Here is a 17,857-nt window from a genome sequence, read left to right as displayed (position 1 = left end):
ATCCAACACAGCTTTTCTCAAAAGGGGTTTTGAGGGATTATTTATCGCAGGCCTAACACAGGCTCGGCACAACACCAGACTTGGGGGTAGGCCACAGGGTCCTGCCCTGAACGTGTTTATACTCTCACAGAGGAGAAAAAGCAACAACACAGGAAGTAACAACAATCTTACGAGATGGAATCAAGTGCTGACGTGTGGGGCGTAGATTATTAATGTGACGGAAATTCAAAAGCCAAGGAACTGAGCAAACGCTGCACCAAGTAAAGTACTTCGAAATTATAACATGTTTCTGCTGGTGGTTCTGACGCTCTCCTTTTGCTGTTTTAGCCCCATAAGCTTCAGAAAAGAGGAACATACTGGTTGTCACTCAACACACTAACCAGCTTTTCGAAGAAGAGATATGCCAGGGATACCCTCTGTCAAAGTGAAAGCAAGATGTAAACGCTTCTATTGTTACGATTAGTGGTAGTAAGAAACCTAAAGAATATGCGAATTGCTGACAAGGAAGCTAGGGGGAGACAGTAAGAAAGCTCTAAGCACTTAAATGGGGTAGGGGATGGGGGGAGACCCAAGGGTCGGGGAGGTCTTTGAAGACAAGCTTTGCCAAGGCTAGTTCCCTCCTGCTCCCAGCTCTGTCAACTTCCTACTGTGTGAGGAAAGTGTGTGGCCACCCATACGAGCCCTGAACAGTGCGTAAGGGAACAAGAGAGCCGTGCTTTGGTTTAAATCTAGGTGATGTTTTAATTGTTTTATTGTTGGAAAACCAACCAGCCAACCAACAGTTCAAACATGTATAAAGTAAAAAAATCAAAGCCCCCTCGGTTTTCCCACCTCCTCCAGCTCACTGTGAACGGCTGGGTATAGACGCTGCTACACATTTTCTACGCATGAACAAAAACGTGTAATTATATATATTGTACATGTACCGGTTTTACAGAAATGAGATTCCACTGTGCATATTGTTCTGAAACATGCTCTATCTTTTACTTCCCAAAATGGCTTAACACGTTTTCCAATCAGCCCAGATAGAACGGCCTCATCCGTTTTAATGGCAGCGTCTGTGGTTTTATACGCCAGTGCCGTATAAGGGACATTCGGGGCTTCCAGGTTCCATTTCAGAGAGCTCCGCAGTGAGGGTGCTGGCTCCCATCAGGCTCAAGCTCATTAAAAGCTACGCGTGAGTGTCGTCTTCTTCTGAGCTCCAAGAGATCTCACTCATGTGACTCAAAGGCCAGTGGACATTTTCTCCTTTTGTCCCGTAGAGGCGGAGAGATTTCCTCCAACTGATCCTGGATGCCCGACATTCCGCCCCCTCTGTGGGTGTGGACAGCTTTGATATGGTCAGACAAGTCTTCTCCTCCACCGACTGTGCCACGGGTCCCTCCCAGCCACACCAGCCCGGCCGCCTGTCCAAGCCACTGACTGTGGACGAGGTCGTGGGCCAGGCTTTCATCTTCCTCATCGCTGGCTACGAGATCGTCACCAACACGCTCTCTTTCGCCACCTACCTACTGGCCACCAACCCTGACTGCCAAGAGAAGCTTCTGACAGAGGTGGACGGCTTTCATGAGAAATACGTGAGTACAGTCATCCATGCGAGGTCCACAGGACACATGATTCTGTGTTGGCAGAAGGGAAACTTAATGCTATTGATAAGTTCCTTGCGAAAACCACATTCTAAGTCTAGAAGATGAAATTGGGCTATTCTCCACCTCTCTGGGTTAGCAAGTAAAAGGAAGTGTTCAGAACAACAGAAGAAAAAGAAAAAAGAAAGGAAAGAAGGTGTCTTGTGCATATACCTTCACTGTCTGGGGTGGTCCATGAAGCCAGGCCTGGCTGAGGAGGCTGCAGACTGGGCTGCTATGAGGGAGGGTCACGGGGCAGGGACTGGAAGGCGGTGTGCTTTCCCAGTTCTCTGGCAGTGGAGTCAGCGCTCTCCCTGGGGAGGGGGAGGGTCAGGGACGGGTGTGAGGCAGGGAAGGGAATGGAGTCCTAACTTGCAGGAGCCGACTGAAGGATGGGCCAAGCCAAAGCAGGAATAAGGAGGAGGGCCGGCGGTAAATGGAGTGAGGTGAGATGGGGCTGGTCAGCGCCAAGTCCAGACTCTGGGTATTCCTTCTAGAGGAGCCTCCTCTCTGGGGAATTTGAAGCAAACTTTCAAGGGTGCTGAGCAAGGCAACTTTATGACCTCATGCTTTTCCAGATACTTTTGTGTGCATTGCTTTGACTTGTAAGTTGTTAAAATCATTTTTAAAATTTGTGCTTTCAAAGGGAAGACTACCCTAAGAGACTTCTATGACATTCTGATATAATTATTACATTCACAATTTCGGGTAGGTGGTCTGTTCTTAGACTCCTTAGAAACTTTTAGATATTGAGCTGAAAACTGCTTTCCAGAAAATTCCACTTCTATATCCCACTGGGGAAGTAGATGCAAGGTCAGCCTTTCTTCACCAAGGCATTTTTAAAATATTTTGATATTTCAAATATTTGAAAACTTCATTAGCCATGTTCTTAATTGCCTCAACTTTAGGCTCATCACGAGCTTACAGTCCACTTCAAGTTCCACACTGTTATGACATCTGCCAAGCCAGGTCTCCCCCATCCACTGTGTATACAATTGATTTTTTTTTTTTTTTGAGCCTAGATGCAAGAGTTTGTATTTATCCTTATTATTGCTCAAGTCAGTCAAAATAATTTTGAATCTTGATTCTGCCATCTGTCATATTAGCAATTCTTCCAGCTTTGTGTCATCTGAGACTTGCTAAGCACGCCTCCTATTCCATCCAAGTCATTGATTCAAATGTTGAACAGGACAGGGCTCCCTCCAGGTTGACATTGATCCATGAATCAATATTCTTTGGGCATGGAATCTTCACAAGCCATGCATCTAGATAACCCTACTACCTATTTCCACCACCCATCTTATCCTGTTTCATGGGTACTTGTGGTGTCTGTCTGTCTGTCTGTCTGTTTGAAGAAGGACCCAAGATGACGGGGGTACATTATTGCAAGAGAAACAAGGGGAGCCGAAGGGCATATCTACCAGGATACATCTAATGGCACATAACAAAACCCAACCTGAACTGATTTAAGCAAAAAAATGGCGGGAGTGGGGAGGGTTGTACTTATCGGTACAGATCACTGAGCAGCCTAGGAATAGATGTGGCTTCAGGCAAATCTTTACCCAGGCCTCAAATATGTGCTCTGGTCCCAGTGTCTACCCGGTTCTTGGTTGTGCATCCTTAGTACCGGCCTCATTCTCGTGTGCTTTCCTCTCAAAGTCCAGGCAGCCTGCTGAGAATGTCTAGGACTACAGCAGGCCTCCTTGCTCCTTACCAAGATAGAAAAGAATTGGTGGCCCCAAATTCTCAGCAAGAGTCATCAGGTTCACTGGTCGAGATGCTTAGATCACTGCCATTTCTGGAACCAACTATTGTGGCCATGGGAATGGGGGCTTAGAAGGGCTTAAGCCAGTCAATCCTCCCCGTGGAGTCGATCATACCCATGTCATAGACTGAGAACTCGGGAGAACGTATGACAGAGGGAGCTCTGGCTGCCGCCTCAGGAAGGCAGAAAAGACAGTAGAGGGAATTTGCCCCTTGGTCTCAAACAAACCAGAACACAGGTCAAACTAAAGACTTTTAAGCATCTAGAGAGTGGTCAGCAGTGTGGGAGACATGGCTGTGTGTTGGACAGGGGCAAGAGCTCTTGGAAGTAGAAGTCGCGATCCTCACCTTCAGGAAATTTAATCGCCAATTAAAAAAAAAAAAAGTCTATGAAAACGATACCTCCCTCCCAAATGAAACCCTCCAGGGCAATAGAAGGCAGCAAATAATCAAGTCTAGAATGTGTGGTGTCATTTAGAGAGCTGTGGTCCTCTAGGAGTCCGTCCCACCAGCTACATCATAATTATATCTGGTTATGTTCCTCTACCATGAGGACACAAGGAGTGTTTCCATTGGCTTCCATTCAGAGGCCCTCACACAATGGCTACCTCTGACATAGCCTTAACTGACCATGACCTCAGGGAGGGTGATACTGTATCACCAAACCCCAGCCTCCTTCCAATCCCCCAGCCCCAGGAGAAACACTGCCCCTGGGGCTGTGCAGAATGTCGCCAGGCACGGAGACCCCACGGGAAAATAAACAGATTCTGGTAGGTACAGTTTTTTAAACTGTCATGTATATCCGGGAAGATGGTTTAAAATGCAGATGCCAGGGCCCTTTCCTCGTGGATTCTTATTCTGTAAGTCTGGGCCAGGGCCTAGGAACCTGCATTTTAAATGAACATGCCAGGTGACTTTGATACGGGGGGTCCCTGGTTCCACTTTGAGAAGTCAGCCCTAGACTCTCAGGGTCCAGACCCCTCTTCTGAGAAGAAACGGAGTCCAAAACCAGCCAAGAAAGCCGCCCCACCCCCACCCCCGTGCACCAAGCCAGGTCATTTTCTTTCTCTGGGTGATAGTTGGGACTGTCTCTGAGAAATGGGAATACAGAGGGGTTGTCTTTTTTAAAAAATTGATTTGGCGTCACAATCGTTTTAATAGTTAGGTGTTGCACATGGTACCCACTCAATGAATATTTGTAGATCCTTTCTTTCTTTTTCTTTCTTTCTTTCTTTCTTTCTTTCTTTCTTTCTTTCTTTCTTTCTTTCTTTCTTTACTATAATCAGAGTTCTGTTAATATGGGCCATCTGTCAGGACATGGAAATGCAGATTAGATGTTCACACATTCGATATTTTCCTGAAAATTTGCATGTAGAGTATGACTTGTTATAATTTTCCTGTTGCTTTTCGTGCAACAAATATTTCTTGAGTGTCAGTTAATGCCATACTCAGGTCCCAGACCCTACACCCTAGCTCTGACTTAGCTCTTCCACGATGCCCCTGGAGAGCCCCCACACACCTCATCCAATGACTTCCCTCATATTTGTCAATGAGATCGCTGGATTTCAGCTCCAGAGTTTCTTTCCTCTGAGCCATACCCTTTTATAGCAATGCCCTATGAGAATCCAATGAAAGCTGTGTCCTTCTCCCCAAGAACAAGAGTGTGTATGTGCACTGTATCAGTCAGGATTCTTTCTGTTGACAGTGATAGAAAACTCTGATTAGCTAGGGAGTCTATTGACCCACATAACAGAAAACTCCAGAGAGGAGATCTGCCTTCAGGTATGGCTTGATGCAGGGGCTCCAACTCTATCATTGGAACCCAGGTTGTTCTCTCTCCCCACCTTTCAGCTCCATTCTCTCTGGGCATACTCCGTTCTCAGACAGGATCTGCCCTAGCGGTCTCAAGACAGATGTGGAACCAGTATGCTGAACAGTCTGAACTAAGTGAGGTACAAACAAGGAAACTTTTTGTGTTTTCTTCAATTATTTCTTTTAAATGTGCTCTGATGAATCTCCTTTTCCCTTTCCTTGATGATACCTCCAGCAGATCCCAAAGATTTCTGGTCACTTTGAGGCATTAAAAAGTCCAGACTAGTCTGGTCCAGTTTAAAACTTCAGTCTCAGATCCAGTTTAATACCCTTCCATCTCCTTAGCTCAGGCTGACCCATGGCCTGAGGAAGCTGCCCTGGGGAGGGCCAGTGGTCTGTTTTTTCACCCTCCTTCCTATTCTTGCCCTGCCCCACCTGGGCCCCCTTCTCTTCCCAGGGTTGGAGCCTTCCAACAGATCCCCCATTCCTACCTAACAGAGGCTTCTCTCAGCACCTCCCCTGCGGTGGCCTCTGGCATGGGTCCCTGCTGGAGAGGCTCAGAGAGCTCCTGGGACCTCCCCACTATGCAGCTCCCAGACGGGGTGGGGCCACCAGCTCCTGCCTCATGCCTCTGGGTGCTGGGATCTCCTGGCAGCCAGCAGCCCTCTTCAGCAGGCTGCTGGCAAGATGGCCCACTCTGAGCTCCCATGCCTTCCACAGCATCCACATGGCCCACAGGAGACACACACTTTGGCCACATCAACAGTGGCTGCTCCCTCTGCCTTGACATCTCTCTCCAGTTACTTTTCCTCTGCTCGTATAGGTTGGGTGTGGGGGGACCACAAATGAGCACTTCTGCAGCATTAGCAGGTGAATGAACTGGAGAATGGAATGCCAGTCTCAGTCAGCTGCCCCCAGGCTTTATAGGTGTCCTATCCCAGACCCCATCCCTTGGCTCTGGCCCAGGGAACACTCCTCTCTAAGCTGATGACTCCCAGCTCTGACAAGTGTTCCTTAAAGCCCTCTAATCTTTCCACAGGCTGATGGGGGCGGTGGCGGGGGTGGGGGGGAGTGTTAGCGCAGAGCTGGGTCAGGTCCAGCTGGAAGCAGCGAGAGTCTCCTTCTTCGAAGTCTCAGCGGAAGTCTCCCGGCATCTCACTGAGAGCCATTGGGCCGTGTCCACCCCTCAACAAATCACTGGGCCAGAGGGGAGTAGGACGCTCTGATTGGCACAGACCTGGGTCCCCTGTCCCATCCCTGGAGTTGATGCCTAAGTGCTGTCTCCTCCAACCACTCAGATCTCAGATGGGGGAGCAGTGGGTCTCCAAACCCCTTTTCTTGGACGCAGGGAGAATGGCTGTGGGTGCAGAAAACAGTGTGTCCACCCAAGTACACAGAATCTGTGGTCTCCAGATTAGAAGCTCCCACTTTCAAATCTCTTGTTATACAATCACACACTCCTTTCCGCTGAGTTTTTAAAACCCAGCTTCCGGGAGTCACGGGTGTAAGTCCAAGAGCACCTGGCGCTGCTTTCTCTTTCGGACTTCTGAATCATGCATCCAGCCTGCTCTTCTGTCCTACTTGTAAACGGTGTGGCCCTTTCATACCGAGTGTCCTGTGGTTTCCACAGAGCCAGTCAATGCTTCCTTACCAGTGAGAATGAAGTCCTGGCTGGCGGTTGGCCTTCCTGCATTCTTTACCAGTCGTGACGTGAAATCAGCAGTGGCGAACGTCAATAATGCAGGCGCTCTGCTTTTAGCCGAACTAAACTTCTGGCAGGCCTAAGGATACTGGAAGGTCTTCCCTCAGTAGTGAGGATGGTCTTGGTCCACGTTTTACTGCCCACACGCTGTGTCCTGTAATACTCCATTTCCCCCACCTGTTCTGACCCAAGTGACCTTGATGTCCTTCTCCTTTCCGGGTTCGGATTTCTGTTTCCACTTAGGATACGGTCGTAAGCCACTTTATAACTCATGCCTCTAGGTTGCCTTGTTCCAGGGACACATGTGTTTTCTTCTAAATCATCTGGCTCTGGAATTTGGCCTGGCTTCCCTGCCTCTCATTCCACCACCAAAATCCAGCTTAAAACTTGCTCTCCCAAGTCACCCCATCTCTTGGAGAACTCTCTCTTTGCCCCCATGATTCTTTCGTCGCATTGAAGGGGAGGTACCCTCACTAAATTCAGGCCCTGAGGTGCAGGGAGAGGTTTGTACAACTCATAAAATTGAGAAAGCACACCAATTATTTAATAAGGCCTTTGTAACGTAGACCCTTCATTGTGTTCTCCAATATCTAATTTTGAAAAGGACGGGAGGGAAGAAAAACAGCTTCTTTCCATATAAATTGTTTTTGCTATAGCTTTAGCACTTTATGTGGAAATTATTGACTTTTGATCTGGCCAAACCATTCTCTTTTTCTTCTCTTTGGTGCCGGACTGTGCCAGCCGAAATTTATGACCCATTTTCCTTCTGTTTAATTGTTGTTATAAATCTGCTGTGCAGAACCCAGTTGTAAATTTATCACAAATTGGGCTGGATTGATATACAGCCTCTCTTTAGGATAATTTGAACACAGTTATGCCTTAGAAGGAAGGCCAAATTCTTAAAACTTCTCTTGAAGAGCTGCTTTGTAACCATTATAAATATCTAATTAAAATACAACTTACTCTTTCTTTTTCTCTGAAGGATAAAAGCATTCCATGCTGGGTCTTTCAGCTGATTAGCTCATGCTGCTAATGTGAGCAAGGTTGAGGATTTGTTCCTTGAAACAGCCAGAGGATCTCAAAGGAAAAAAGCATATTTTGTGGCCACACACAAAAAAGCCATTTTGCCCCCAACCAGCTGTTTCATAAATATACATCCTTTGTCACAGAAGGAGGGTTGGTTGAAAAAAATGTGAGTAGCTTAACACAAATTCATCCTCACTATGGGGGGGAAAAAGTCTCCCAGTTTGGATCCTACCCAGGGTGAATATTCAAGGTCATCTTCACACAGGGAGTAGGGCATGAGTTGACTTTAAGATTCGAGGGAAAAGCTAGAAATGAGTTTTTCCCCATCAGGCAGGTTTCTCTCCTTTGCCCAGGTCTACTTGAGTCCTGCTGTCCAACATTTTAGGAGGAATAAGCTCAGGTGTCCTCGTCAACCCCGTCACCCGGCCACGTGGAGCTTAGCTGTGCACCTGAGCCCTTCCCTATAGATCCTGGAACAGTACAACAGAGCAGAAAGCTGAGAGGTTCAAGGAAAGGGGCAGGAACTCTGGACAGCCTACAGCCCTAAAAGTTGAACCAAAATCCAAAGACCAGAGCAGGGACACCAGCACGGGGAGATGAGTGGCAAGAGACCACTAAAGTTTCGTGGCAGGGCCTGAGATCCCATGTTTCCAACAATCTCCCAGGTGATGCCGACGCTGCAATCCACGGCCCACACCGTGAGCGGCCAGGTTCCAAAGCCTAAACCCTCCGTCTCTCCCAGTTGTGCGGGAGGTGGCAAGTCCTTATTCCTCAGGATAAAGTGCTGATATGCCCCAAGAATTTACTTTTTGTTAAGAAATGAAAGCAGTTTCAAAAGCATTCCAAAAAAGAATGATCCACTCTCATTTTGCTGAGAAAGTGATGTGGGAATCATCCAGTCCTGGGTATGTCTTGAGAAGTGTACTGCCTATAATCTAAAATTCCCTTGCTTCCTTCCAGTTTTCTCCAGGGTGGGAAGCTAGGGGGAGCATCTGAGTTGATCTGAAGTCATTTTCCAGACAGACGAAGGTAGCGACCAGAACCTTCCCTCAGGATGCGCATGTAGACTGGAGACCTGTCACATCCAACAGTTCCCACCAGGCTGGATCTTTTAGCCAGGGAGCTCCCCTAAATTAGTGTAGATGGTAGCTTTAAGAGTCCCCAGTTGAGAGTCCATGTGGCGTCCCTATAGCTAATGTTAGAGCAGAGAAGTCTTGGCAGCCTACAAGAGGGGCCTCTCTGGGCGTGTACCTGGAACTCCATCCCGGGACCATCCTATGTGGCCTCTGCTAGGAGAGTACCAGCTTCGGAAAGGAAAACAGCTCAAGACAACTCAAGAGTCCCCAAGGCAGGGGGACCCATCGCCCTGGATCAGGTGGCAGGCCCAGTTTTAACCTCCCATGTGATGGTTAGGTACACACAATGATCTTCGTGATCTAGGTCACCTGCCCGTGTTTGCCCTGGGGACACCTGCAGGAAGGCAGGGACCATGTGTGCTGTGCATGAGTGCTGCCCAGTGCCAAGACCTTCCTGTACCACCACGCGGGGCTCCACACTCTTCCCCATTGCCGGGAGGGGCCCACAGCCCATGCCCACGCGCCCACCGAGCAACCTCACCCGCCTGGACTTTAAGCCACTCCCCTGGGCCTCAGCAGTGACCACCGAACCCCTGGCCTCACGCCATCCAGAATTCCAAGAAGCTCCATGGCCCCTTCCTGTCTTTCCTCCCTTTCTCGTCCTGCTCCTCTTCCATCTCCGCTCCCCTCTCTCCAAAGTTCACAGTACTATTTAGTCTCCTTGGCCTTGTTCTTGTTCTGGCTCTAGTCCCTGGATCAGGGAGACACAGAAGCTTCCCTGCCCCACCTCCTGACCCCGCAGCTCACATGGGAGCCCCTGGCCACCCCCGAAGCCTGTCATTCTGCACAGTGATAGCCCAGATGAGGGCAGTGGGGACGATCAAGTGAGAGGCAGGTTGAAGAGCAGAAAGGACTTGCAAATGTTTTTCCTACTTCCTGGCCTAGCACTTCAGGACTTTGAATTTTTAGTACTGAATACTCTGAACCCCACCCCCTCAACCCCTTCCCCCCACCCCCAGTCCCCGCAGAGCAATTCTGTCTGGGCAGAGGGAGAGGCCACCTGCAAGGAGAGGCTCCTTGGGAAACAGGCCACACCAATCAGCATATATCTGGTGCCTTTCATGTGGCAACTCCGAGTACTTTATATTCAATACCTGGGCCTCTAGAGGGGCCAAGCTTTGCTAAGCAAAGAAGCGAGTGGGGTCGGTGCACATTAATCCAGAAAAGCAAGAACTAAAAATAAACTTGGGAAAGCGGACTGCACAGGTGAAGCTCGGCGTTCGCGGGGTCCTCTGGGCATGGAGCTAGATTCTCAACTGAGTGGCTCATTTATTTAGCTAGTGCTCACATTATGGGCTCTTAAAACATCAAAGGGATGGGTTGTATTCCCAACAATTAGCTTTTGGAATAAAAGAAAAAACACACACACTTTTTTTTTTTTTAACTTCACTGGACTCTATGGACCAAAGCCACCGTCACCCTGGTGGAGCAAGACCCTCAGGATGGTATCCTCTGGGGCAAACTTAAATGACTCCTGCTCCTTTTCCCATCTGCCCATCACTAGACCTAAAATCTCACCATTTGGAGGTCCTTCCTTTGTTCCAACACAGTATCCATTATCAAAATGCCCCTTACTCTTGGGAAGAGGCAGTACAATCAAGTCCCCACGAGAATAGGAGCCCCACGAGAGCAAGGACTTGTCTACTTGGCACACTGGCACATCCCAGAGCCTCCAACAGTGCCTGGCACGTAGTAGGCTCCTGACGGATAGACGTAGAATGAATGACCCAGCACATGCTACAGCGTTTGCCCGTTCTTTTCTAAGTGCAGATGAACTGAAAGCAAATCTGAGTGGGGGAAGTGTAGGGAGGAACACGGGAGATAACATGGTTATTTCACCCTGGAAATAGATGGGAATCAAAGAGACAAGGCCACCGCCAACGGCAGAACACAGCCGTCTATGGTCTTGTAATTGTGCTCCCAGAGGGCCCTGTGGGGCCCGGAACAGAGGGAGCCTGGGCTGTTAGCCTTCAAGGGGATCTTATGAGCCATCTAGGGCAGCCTCCCACCCAGGACAGATAGCTGAGACAGGTTCGTGCCACTCTGCTTGAATGCTCCCAAGCACAAGGAACTTACTACCTTATCCTTCTATTGAGTTGAAACCTGCCTTGCTTCATTGCCCACCCACTTGCCTACTTGTTCTCTCTCTGTTCATGGCCTTTGTCTACTAGAGTCAGCAAATCAGTAGCTCCTGGCTGGGGGGCTACTCCCACACTCACTGGTAACCAGTGACTGCGCATCTCACAGATGGGAGAGAAGATGGGAAACTGGGGAGTCAGTAGAGAATAGGGACCTTTCTAACCTGTGTGCTTGTGGCCCACACATTCAATTTACTCTGTTCCTGGTAAAGTCTGTGTTGCCGCATTATGTTTTATTTTGGGTGTTTTGCGTGTGCTGCATTTGTTTTTTGGTTTTGGGTTTTTTTTTAGCATTTTTGTTTTACAGTTGAATATGGGATGTGTGAAGATAGCAACCACACAAGCCTGTTAGCCCAAGCATATGAATATTCCAGATCAGAAGGGATGCTTGACTCCCCTATGAATTGCAATGGGTAAGGTTTATAAAGTTAAGCACTTAGAATTCTGCCTTTAAAATTTAAATATTTAGATTGGGTCTCTAGGACACAAAAGGCAATGTCTGTTTCTCACTTGCTTGATTTGATTTTTTTTTCTTTTTCATGGCACAAGTTGTTTTTCAAAGCCTCGTTCCTTGAACGTTCCCTATAGGAGGAATGTAATTAAACTCCACTGGCCTCTCCCTGCTGGGACCGAACTGGGGCCAGAGCTGTGGGAAGCATAAAACAGATACCCTGCGAAAAGAATCCTTATTATAAAGATGAGAAGAGAATCAACTTCCCTCTGGTTATGAACAAGCAGCTTTAGAAAGCCACCCAGGCTCTTTTTGCAATGGGCTTAGTCTCCAAGACATTTTAATTAGTAATTTAAGACTGGAAGGCAGAGGATAAACTCCTCACCTCCTTAGCTATAGGCAAGAACTTCAACTCGTTGAGAAACTTGGTTCAAGAGGCTGAGGAAGACGGAGCTCCGGGGCGGGGGGAGGATGTTTCAGGGAAAAGCACAAACTTTTTCATGAAAATGGCGTAACTAGGTATCCTGACCTCGTCAGTCACTATTTTGGGCGTCCCACTTCTTGAAGGCTGTTCTCACCCCTCACTGGCGACAGGTGCTGCCTTTTGCTGGTTCACCTCCCTAGTAGTGGAGACCAGAAGCTCTCAAGTGGGGGGGGGGGTTACCCATCACATTCAGACTTTTCTCTGACCAAGGAGCACTGCCACCTGAAAGAGGGGACCCTGAGACCTGGGTGCCAGCAGCGCACACAGAGGCACTGAGCTGCCACTCCCTGGCAGTGTGACATGGAGGACTGGCATAATCTCTGTTCCTCAGTCTTCCTGTCTGTAAAGTGGGGATAATAACAGTACATAGCTTATAAGGTTGTCCCGAGGATTAAGTGAATGAACCCAGGTACGATTCTGGGCACAGGGCCTTTGTAGAGACACATTCTACTATCATCCCCCTTTCTGTGCCTCAGTTTCCTTATCTGTGAAAGGAAGGGACTAAACCAGACTTCTTTGCTGGCAGTGATGATAATGATAATGACTGAATGTTTATATGCCTACAAAACTTGACTCTCACAACTTTATGAAGTAGAACTAGCACCATCCCCATTTAATCGATGGGGAAAGAAGGGCTGGATCCGTCAAGGACCTCCAGAGGCACGGAACCAATGGGGAAAGAGGAGACACAGAGGGAGACAGAGAGAGACACAGGGAGAGGTCTTAAGGAAGGGACTCATTTGATTGTGGGGTTGGCAAGTCCAAAATCCACAGGGCAGGCTGGAAACTCAGTCAGGATTCGATGCTGCAGTCTTGAGGTAGAATTTATTCTTCTCCACGAAACCTCACTTTTTGCTCTCAAGGCCTTTAACTGATCGGGTGAGGCTCACCCACGTTATCAAAGGTAACCTTTACTTCAAGTCAACGGTGTCAGCCGCATCCACAGAAAGTCTTCCCAGGCACATTGAGATCAGTGTTTGAATATGGGCACTGTGGCCTGACCAAGTTGACGTGAGACTCCCCAACACAGAAGCATCGAGAAGATGACTTGTCAGGGGCTACACACGAGGAAGGGGCCTCTCTTGGATTGGAACTCGCATCTCCCAACGACCAGTCTCCGTTCTCAGCATTGTCGCTCAGGTTCAGTGACTCTGAAGCAGTTGCTCAATCCTGGGGTGTCCTGCCTGAGGGCGTGGGTCAGTCATGGCTCCAGCACTTCTAGAAAGGGGGACTTCTGGGCCCCCTCTTGGGGTGGAGGCTTGTAGCTGGGTCTGTACCACACTTTCATGGCACTGAGAAGATGTCAACTGTCCGAGCAGATGGGGGCACACGCCTTCACCTGTCACCTCCGTCTGCACCATCTTTGGCCTGTCATGGATTCTCTGCTCTAAGGATAAGTTTTCCTGGAAGGTCTTGAGTGTCCGGTGGCTTTCCCCCCTCATTCTGAGACTTTTTCAAGGCCCAGTCTCTGAGACTATAAATGCTCTTTCTCCGTGGCCCACACAGCGCCAGATGAAGAGTATACGGGTAGCTTCTTTGCTGACCCGCCTCCCTGGAGGCCTACCCCCCACAGCAGGAATATTCCTGAAACAAACATCATATCCCAGGGCTGCTTACTCCCTCCACAGACACCGTTCTTGGTGCTTTTCTCATTTTTTGTGTGATGTTGATCCTGTCTCCTTTACTGTAGAAAGTTCTCCAGCCAGCCCAGGCTCTCTGTTTGGGCTCCATGGCCCTGGAATTTTCCATTAGTTGCATTTCCTTGTGGTTCATTTCCATTGTGTTCTTTGGCGAAGAGCATGAAATGTCATCTGAGACATTTTTCTGGCAGCCTAATTACCAACCTGGCCCTCTTCTGCTCGTGACTGTGCCACCGTAGCAGGCGTGCTCCATCCTCCCTCTCCACTGGACACCAGACTTGATGCTGTCCTGGCTGGAGCCAGCCTTAACTGCTGCTGAGGGCCATTTTCCTCATCCTGAGACTTAAGGTGCTGCCTGCCCTCTGTCTCAGAAGGATGCTCTTCCTGCCTGACTCCTCCCTGAACTGCAACTGCTCTGAGGCCTACAGAGTGCTCCCCCAAATTCCCTGAGTCTCTGAATGAAGTACACTGAGGCCTGAGTTATAGCAGATCCCAGGCCATCCGTAGGCAGAATATGACTTCAGGCAACCAGAGACCTCTTAGCAGTTCCTTCTCCTGTCCACATGGCCACTGGAACTGAGGGCCACATGCAAATCAAGGCCTAAGAGCAGCCAGGGGTATTCCCTGTCCTTGAGAACTTACTAGAAACCACAGATGTTGGGGATCCACTCCCCACGATTCTGATGTAGTTGGCCTGCAGCAAGGCTGGGCATCATGCTTCTTTAAAAGTCCCCAGATGGGGGGCCTCCGGGTGGCTCAGTCAGTTAAGCGTCTGCCTTCGGCTCAGGTCATGATCTCCATCCAGGTCCTGGGATCGAGCCCCGCGTCAGTCTTCCTCCTCAGCAGGGAGTCTGCTTCTTTCTCTCTCTCTCTGACCCTTTCCACTGCTCGTTCTCTCTCTCTCAAATAAATAAAATATTTTTTTAAAAAGCCCCCAGATGATTCTAAGATGTAGCCAGGTCGAGGAGCTGGTACCATATTCCCATGCGGCACATCCGCAAACTTAGCTTTAACAGTGACCTTGGGCTGCATAATTAAGGAAGGGACTAACTTTATAAATGCTCTACGTAAGTACTGGAATTGCCTTTTTACTTTTTTAGAAGTCACTCATTTGGTCACCAGGAACCAGTGGGTTTTCTGGGCTTGTGGTGCGGTTTAGATCCAGTCCATCCAGAGAGCCAAGAAACAAAGGCACGGCCTGGCAAGAGCCATGAGGAGATTTCTCTGGAACACTCAGCAGACCAGCTTCCTTGAAGGCACCTCTTAGAATGATGACCCTTAGAACCTGGAGGGTCCCAAGCCTAGAGATCATCTGGTCTGTGCCCCACCTCCAGGGGCAGAGGGGCTCTTTCTCCATCTTCTGGACCGAGGGACGTTCCTAGGCCACACGCTATCTCAGAATAGAGGGAATGTGTTTCTCGCTGCCCAGAGCGTGTCTCCCTCCTTCTCTACCTCATCCTCTCACCTTTCTCTGAAAAGCCCATTTAATGATTCCCTAGCCTGACTGCAAATCAGTGATTTGTAGGCCTGAAAGCTACTAATGACGCGGTCACCACCATCATCATCACCACAGTAAACATTTATGGAGCGCCGTAATTATTCATAATAATTTTATGTGTTAAATACATCTGACCTAACTCTGTAAAGAAATGGGCCCTACGAACCAAGATTATTATGTAAATTAGAAATCACCTAGAAACATCCAAAGGAAGTGTTTCAAGCTCCATGACACGCTTCCCCTTGGTCACTGTGAGTCATTCACACAATTTCAGGGGGTACTGTCTATCTTCCTTAACTCGGTCTCTAACCTGCGGCCAGTCAGTAACTCTCTGCTCTTGATGGGAGCTACCTTAAAGGTCGGCTTCAGAAACACCCCGTTTCCAATTTGTTTTTACCAAGGAGTGATCCTTTGGGATCAAGTATTCAATATCAAATAATATTGATAATAATCATGATGGATAATAATAAGAATCACTATTCATTGAACACATGTTCTGTGCCTGGTCCTGGGCCAAGTAATTCTAACAACCAATTCAATATGTCTAAATATAGAAAATATTTCCTTAAAGATTAGGAAATTGAAACTTGGAGATTAAGTGAATGGCTCAAGGTGGAAACAGAGCCTAGATGTGAACTCAGATCCACTAGCTCCCAGTTCCTTGGTGCTGTCTTGGGATCAACCAGTGTCTGTAATAGATTGTTCTGTGAGAGCAGATGGTTGTCCAAAGTGGGTTAGCACATATTTGGACACATTTATGACCATTATGTTAGCCCTGTGATAGCCAGGTCTCTCTCAGAATGTCAGGAAGTTCCCAAAGTCTTTCTCCTCCTCTCTTGGGTGGTCCTCTCCTTGTCTTCTGCCACCAAGTACCTAAGGTCATTATCAGAATAAATGGCATTTTCTACTTAGATCTTTGGCTTTGAGGAACTAAGAAATCCTAATAAATCAAGATGTGTCAGACTTCTCCATAAAAAATTAATTTACTTCAACAACCAATAAACAGATCAAACAACATAAAAATCTATAGCAAAAGAAAGAGAAAAAAAAAACCCCTAAGCCAAGAAGTATATGGTTTCTTTTTACTTAACATCTGATAAATTTACATTTTCTTCATTTGCCCTTGGGTGTCTTAAACTAAAATTCTATTGATATTTCCATGTAAAACAATTTTTTTCTACAGAAAATCCACCATATCAGAATCCCTCTATTCACTCTGTTTCTTGGGTTTCAGACAGACAGTTTCTCCCCTCGGGAATAATTCATATGTCAAACCTGTCATTTATCATCGTATCTGGTAGCATTTTTCTCCCTGTCCCTCAAAATTTAGCTTAAAGCCCACTTAACAAGGTCTGTGGGTATCCTGACAAACACCCTTCTCAGGCTCCATGAGATTTCTGCTGATAGAGGCCATAATCCAGCAAAACAAATCCTGTCCCATTGCTGGCATCTAAACAGTGTCCCATTCCATGTCCATACCTGCTCTTCTTTTCTACGATGGAAAGAAAGGATGAAAACACCACCCATGCCTCCAAATCTGATTTCCTCTATCAAACTTGACAGCCTTTGGAGCTGCAGTGCACGTTTCTTCTGATTAGTGCATTCACTTCCGTGTGAGTTAGGTGAGCGGTCCATCGGCTTAATCCCTCCCTGCTGGTGCTCCATCTTGGACAGTAATTTCCAGAAAGGAGCACCTCCTCCTAGTTGTCCATGTCGGGCCATTAGAGACCTCTGCCTTCTCAGCTGGGAAAGCCAGTGACCAAGAAAGCAACTGTTTCCCCCACCCTAGGGATTTGTCTTTCTCAGCCGTTTTCAGACAATCGGGAGTTGGCCACCTTAGAAGGAATTCCATATCCTATCCCCCCTCCCCCTGCTCTCCTCCTCCTCCCCCTTCTCCCTCTCTTCCTCCTTTCCCTTGGGCTTCTTTTAGGCAGGATGACACGCTTCTGCTTGCTGACCCCTAGACAGGCTCAGCTGTTGGCATCACGAGTGCGGTGATCTGCCGTCACATCCAAGCACATAGTAGGTGCTCAGTGCTTCATGAATGAATGAATGAAAGCTAAAGTTGAAAGACACTTAGAGACCATGCCATCTAATCCCTTTGTTTCACAGATAAGGAAACTGAGGCAGAGGGCTTTAGGAGACTGCCCAAGATCACCCAAGGGCTTTGCCTGTCATCCTCTCTCTTAGACCAGGCGTAGCCAGGGTGCCCTTGGCCCTCTGCTCCATCTTTGGAGCAGCCAGAGTCCAAGTTTGTGGTGGGAAAGCAAGCACAGTACAGCCCCCCACACGACAGTGTCTGTAGTCTCTCTTCTAGAGGAACAAAGAGTCCCCTGTTAACCGTGCAGACCTCACCTGCCTTCCTCCCGGTAATTCCTGCTGCAAACAGCCTGTCTTCCAAGCCCGGCCTGGCATTCCTCAAAGATTCCTCAAGGCCATCTGCTCCCTGTCCTCCTCTAAGCTTCGGCTCTGGGGAGGTAATGTGCCCTTAGCGAGACCTGACGCCTCCCACCCTTCCAGAACAGACACCAACCGGCATTTCTTCCATAGACAATACTCCACAATTATAAAAAAAAAAAAA

General features: G+C 48.1%; 1 protein-coding gene across 1 annotated transcript in view; it reads left to right on the top strand.

Annotated features, from left to right (window-relative positions):
• TBXAS1 (thromboxane A synthase 1) overlaps positions 1 to 17,857 on the top strand; it is a 151,229-nt gene that overhangs the window by 104,523 nt on the left and 28,849 nt on the right. The window contains exon 9 of the mRNA XM_040643944.1: positions 1,263 to 1,577. Within this exon, the coding sequence (XP_040499878.1) occupies positions 1,263 to 1,577 (315 nt within the window). The remainder of the gene's footprint in view (positions 1 to 1,262; positions 1,578 to 17,857) is intronic.

Source organism: Ursus maritimus, unplaced genomic scaffold, assembly GCF_017311325.1.
Source record: "Ursus maritimus isolate PB19 unplaced genomic scaffold, ASM1731132v1 scaffold_3, whole genome shotgun sequence".
Lineage (NCBI taxonomy): Eukaryota > Metazoa > Chordata > Mammalia > Carnivora > Ursidae > Ursus > Ursus maritimus.
Note: the sequence above shows the minus strand (reverse complement) of the source record. Positions and strands in the feature narration are given on the sequence as shown.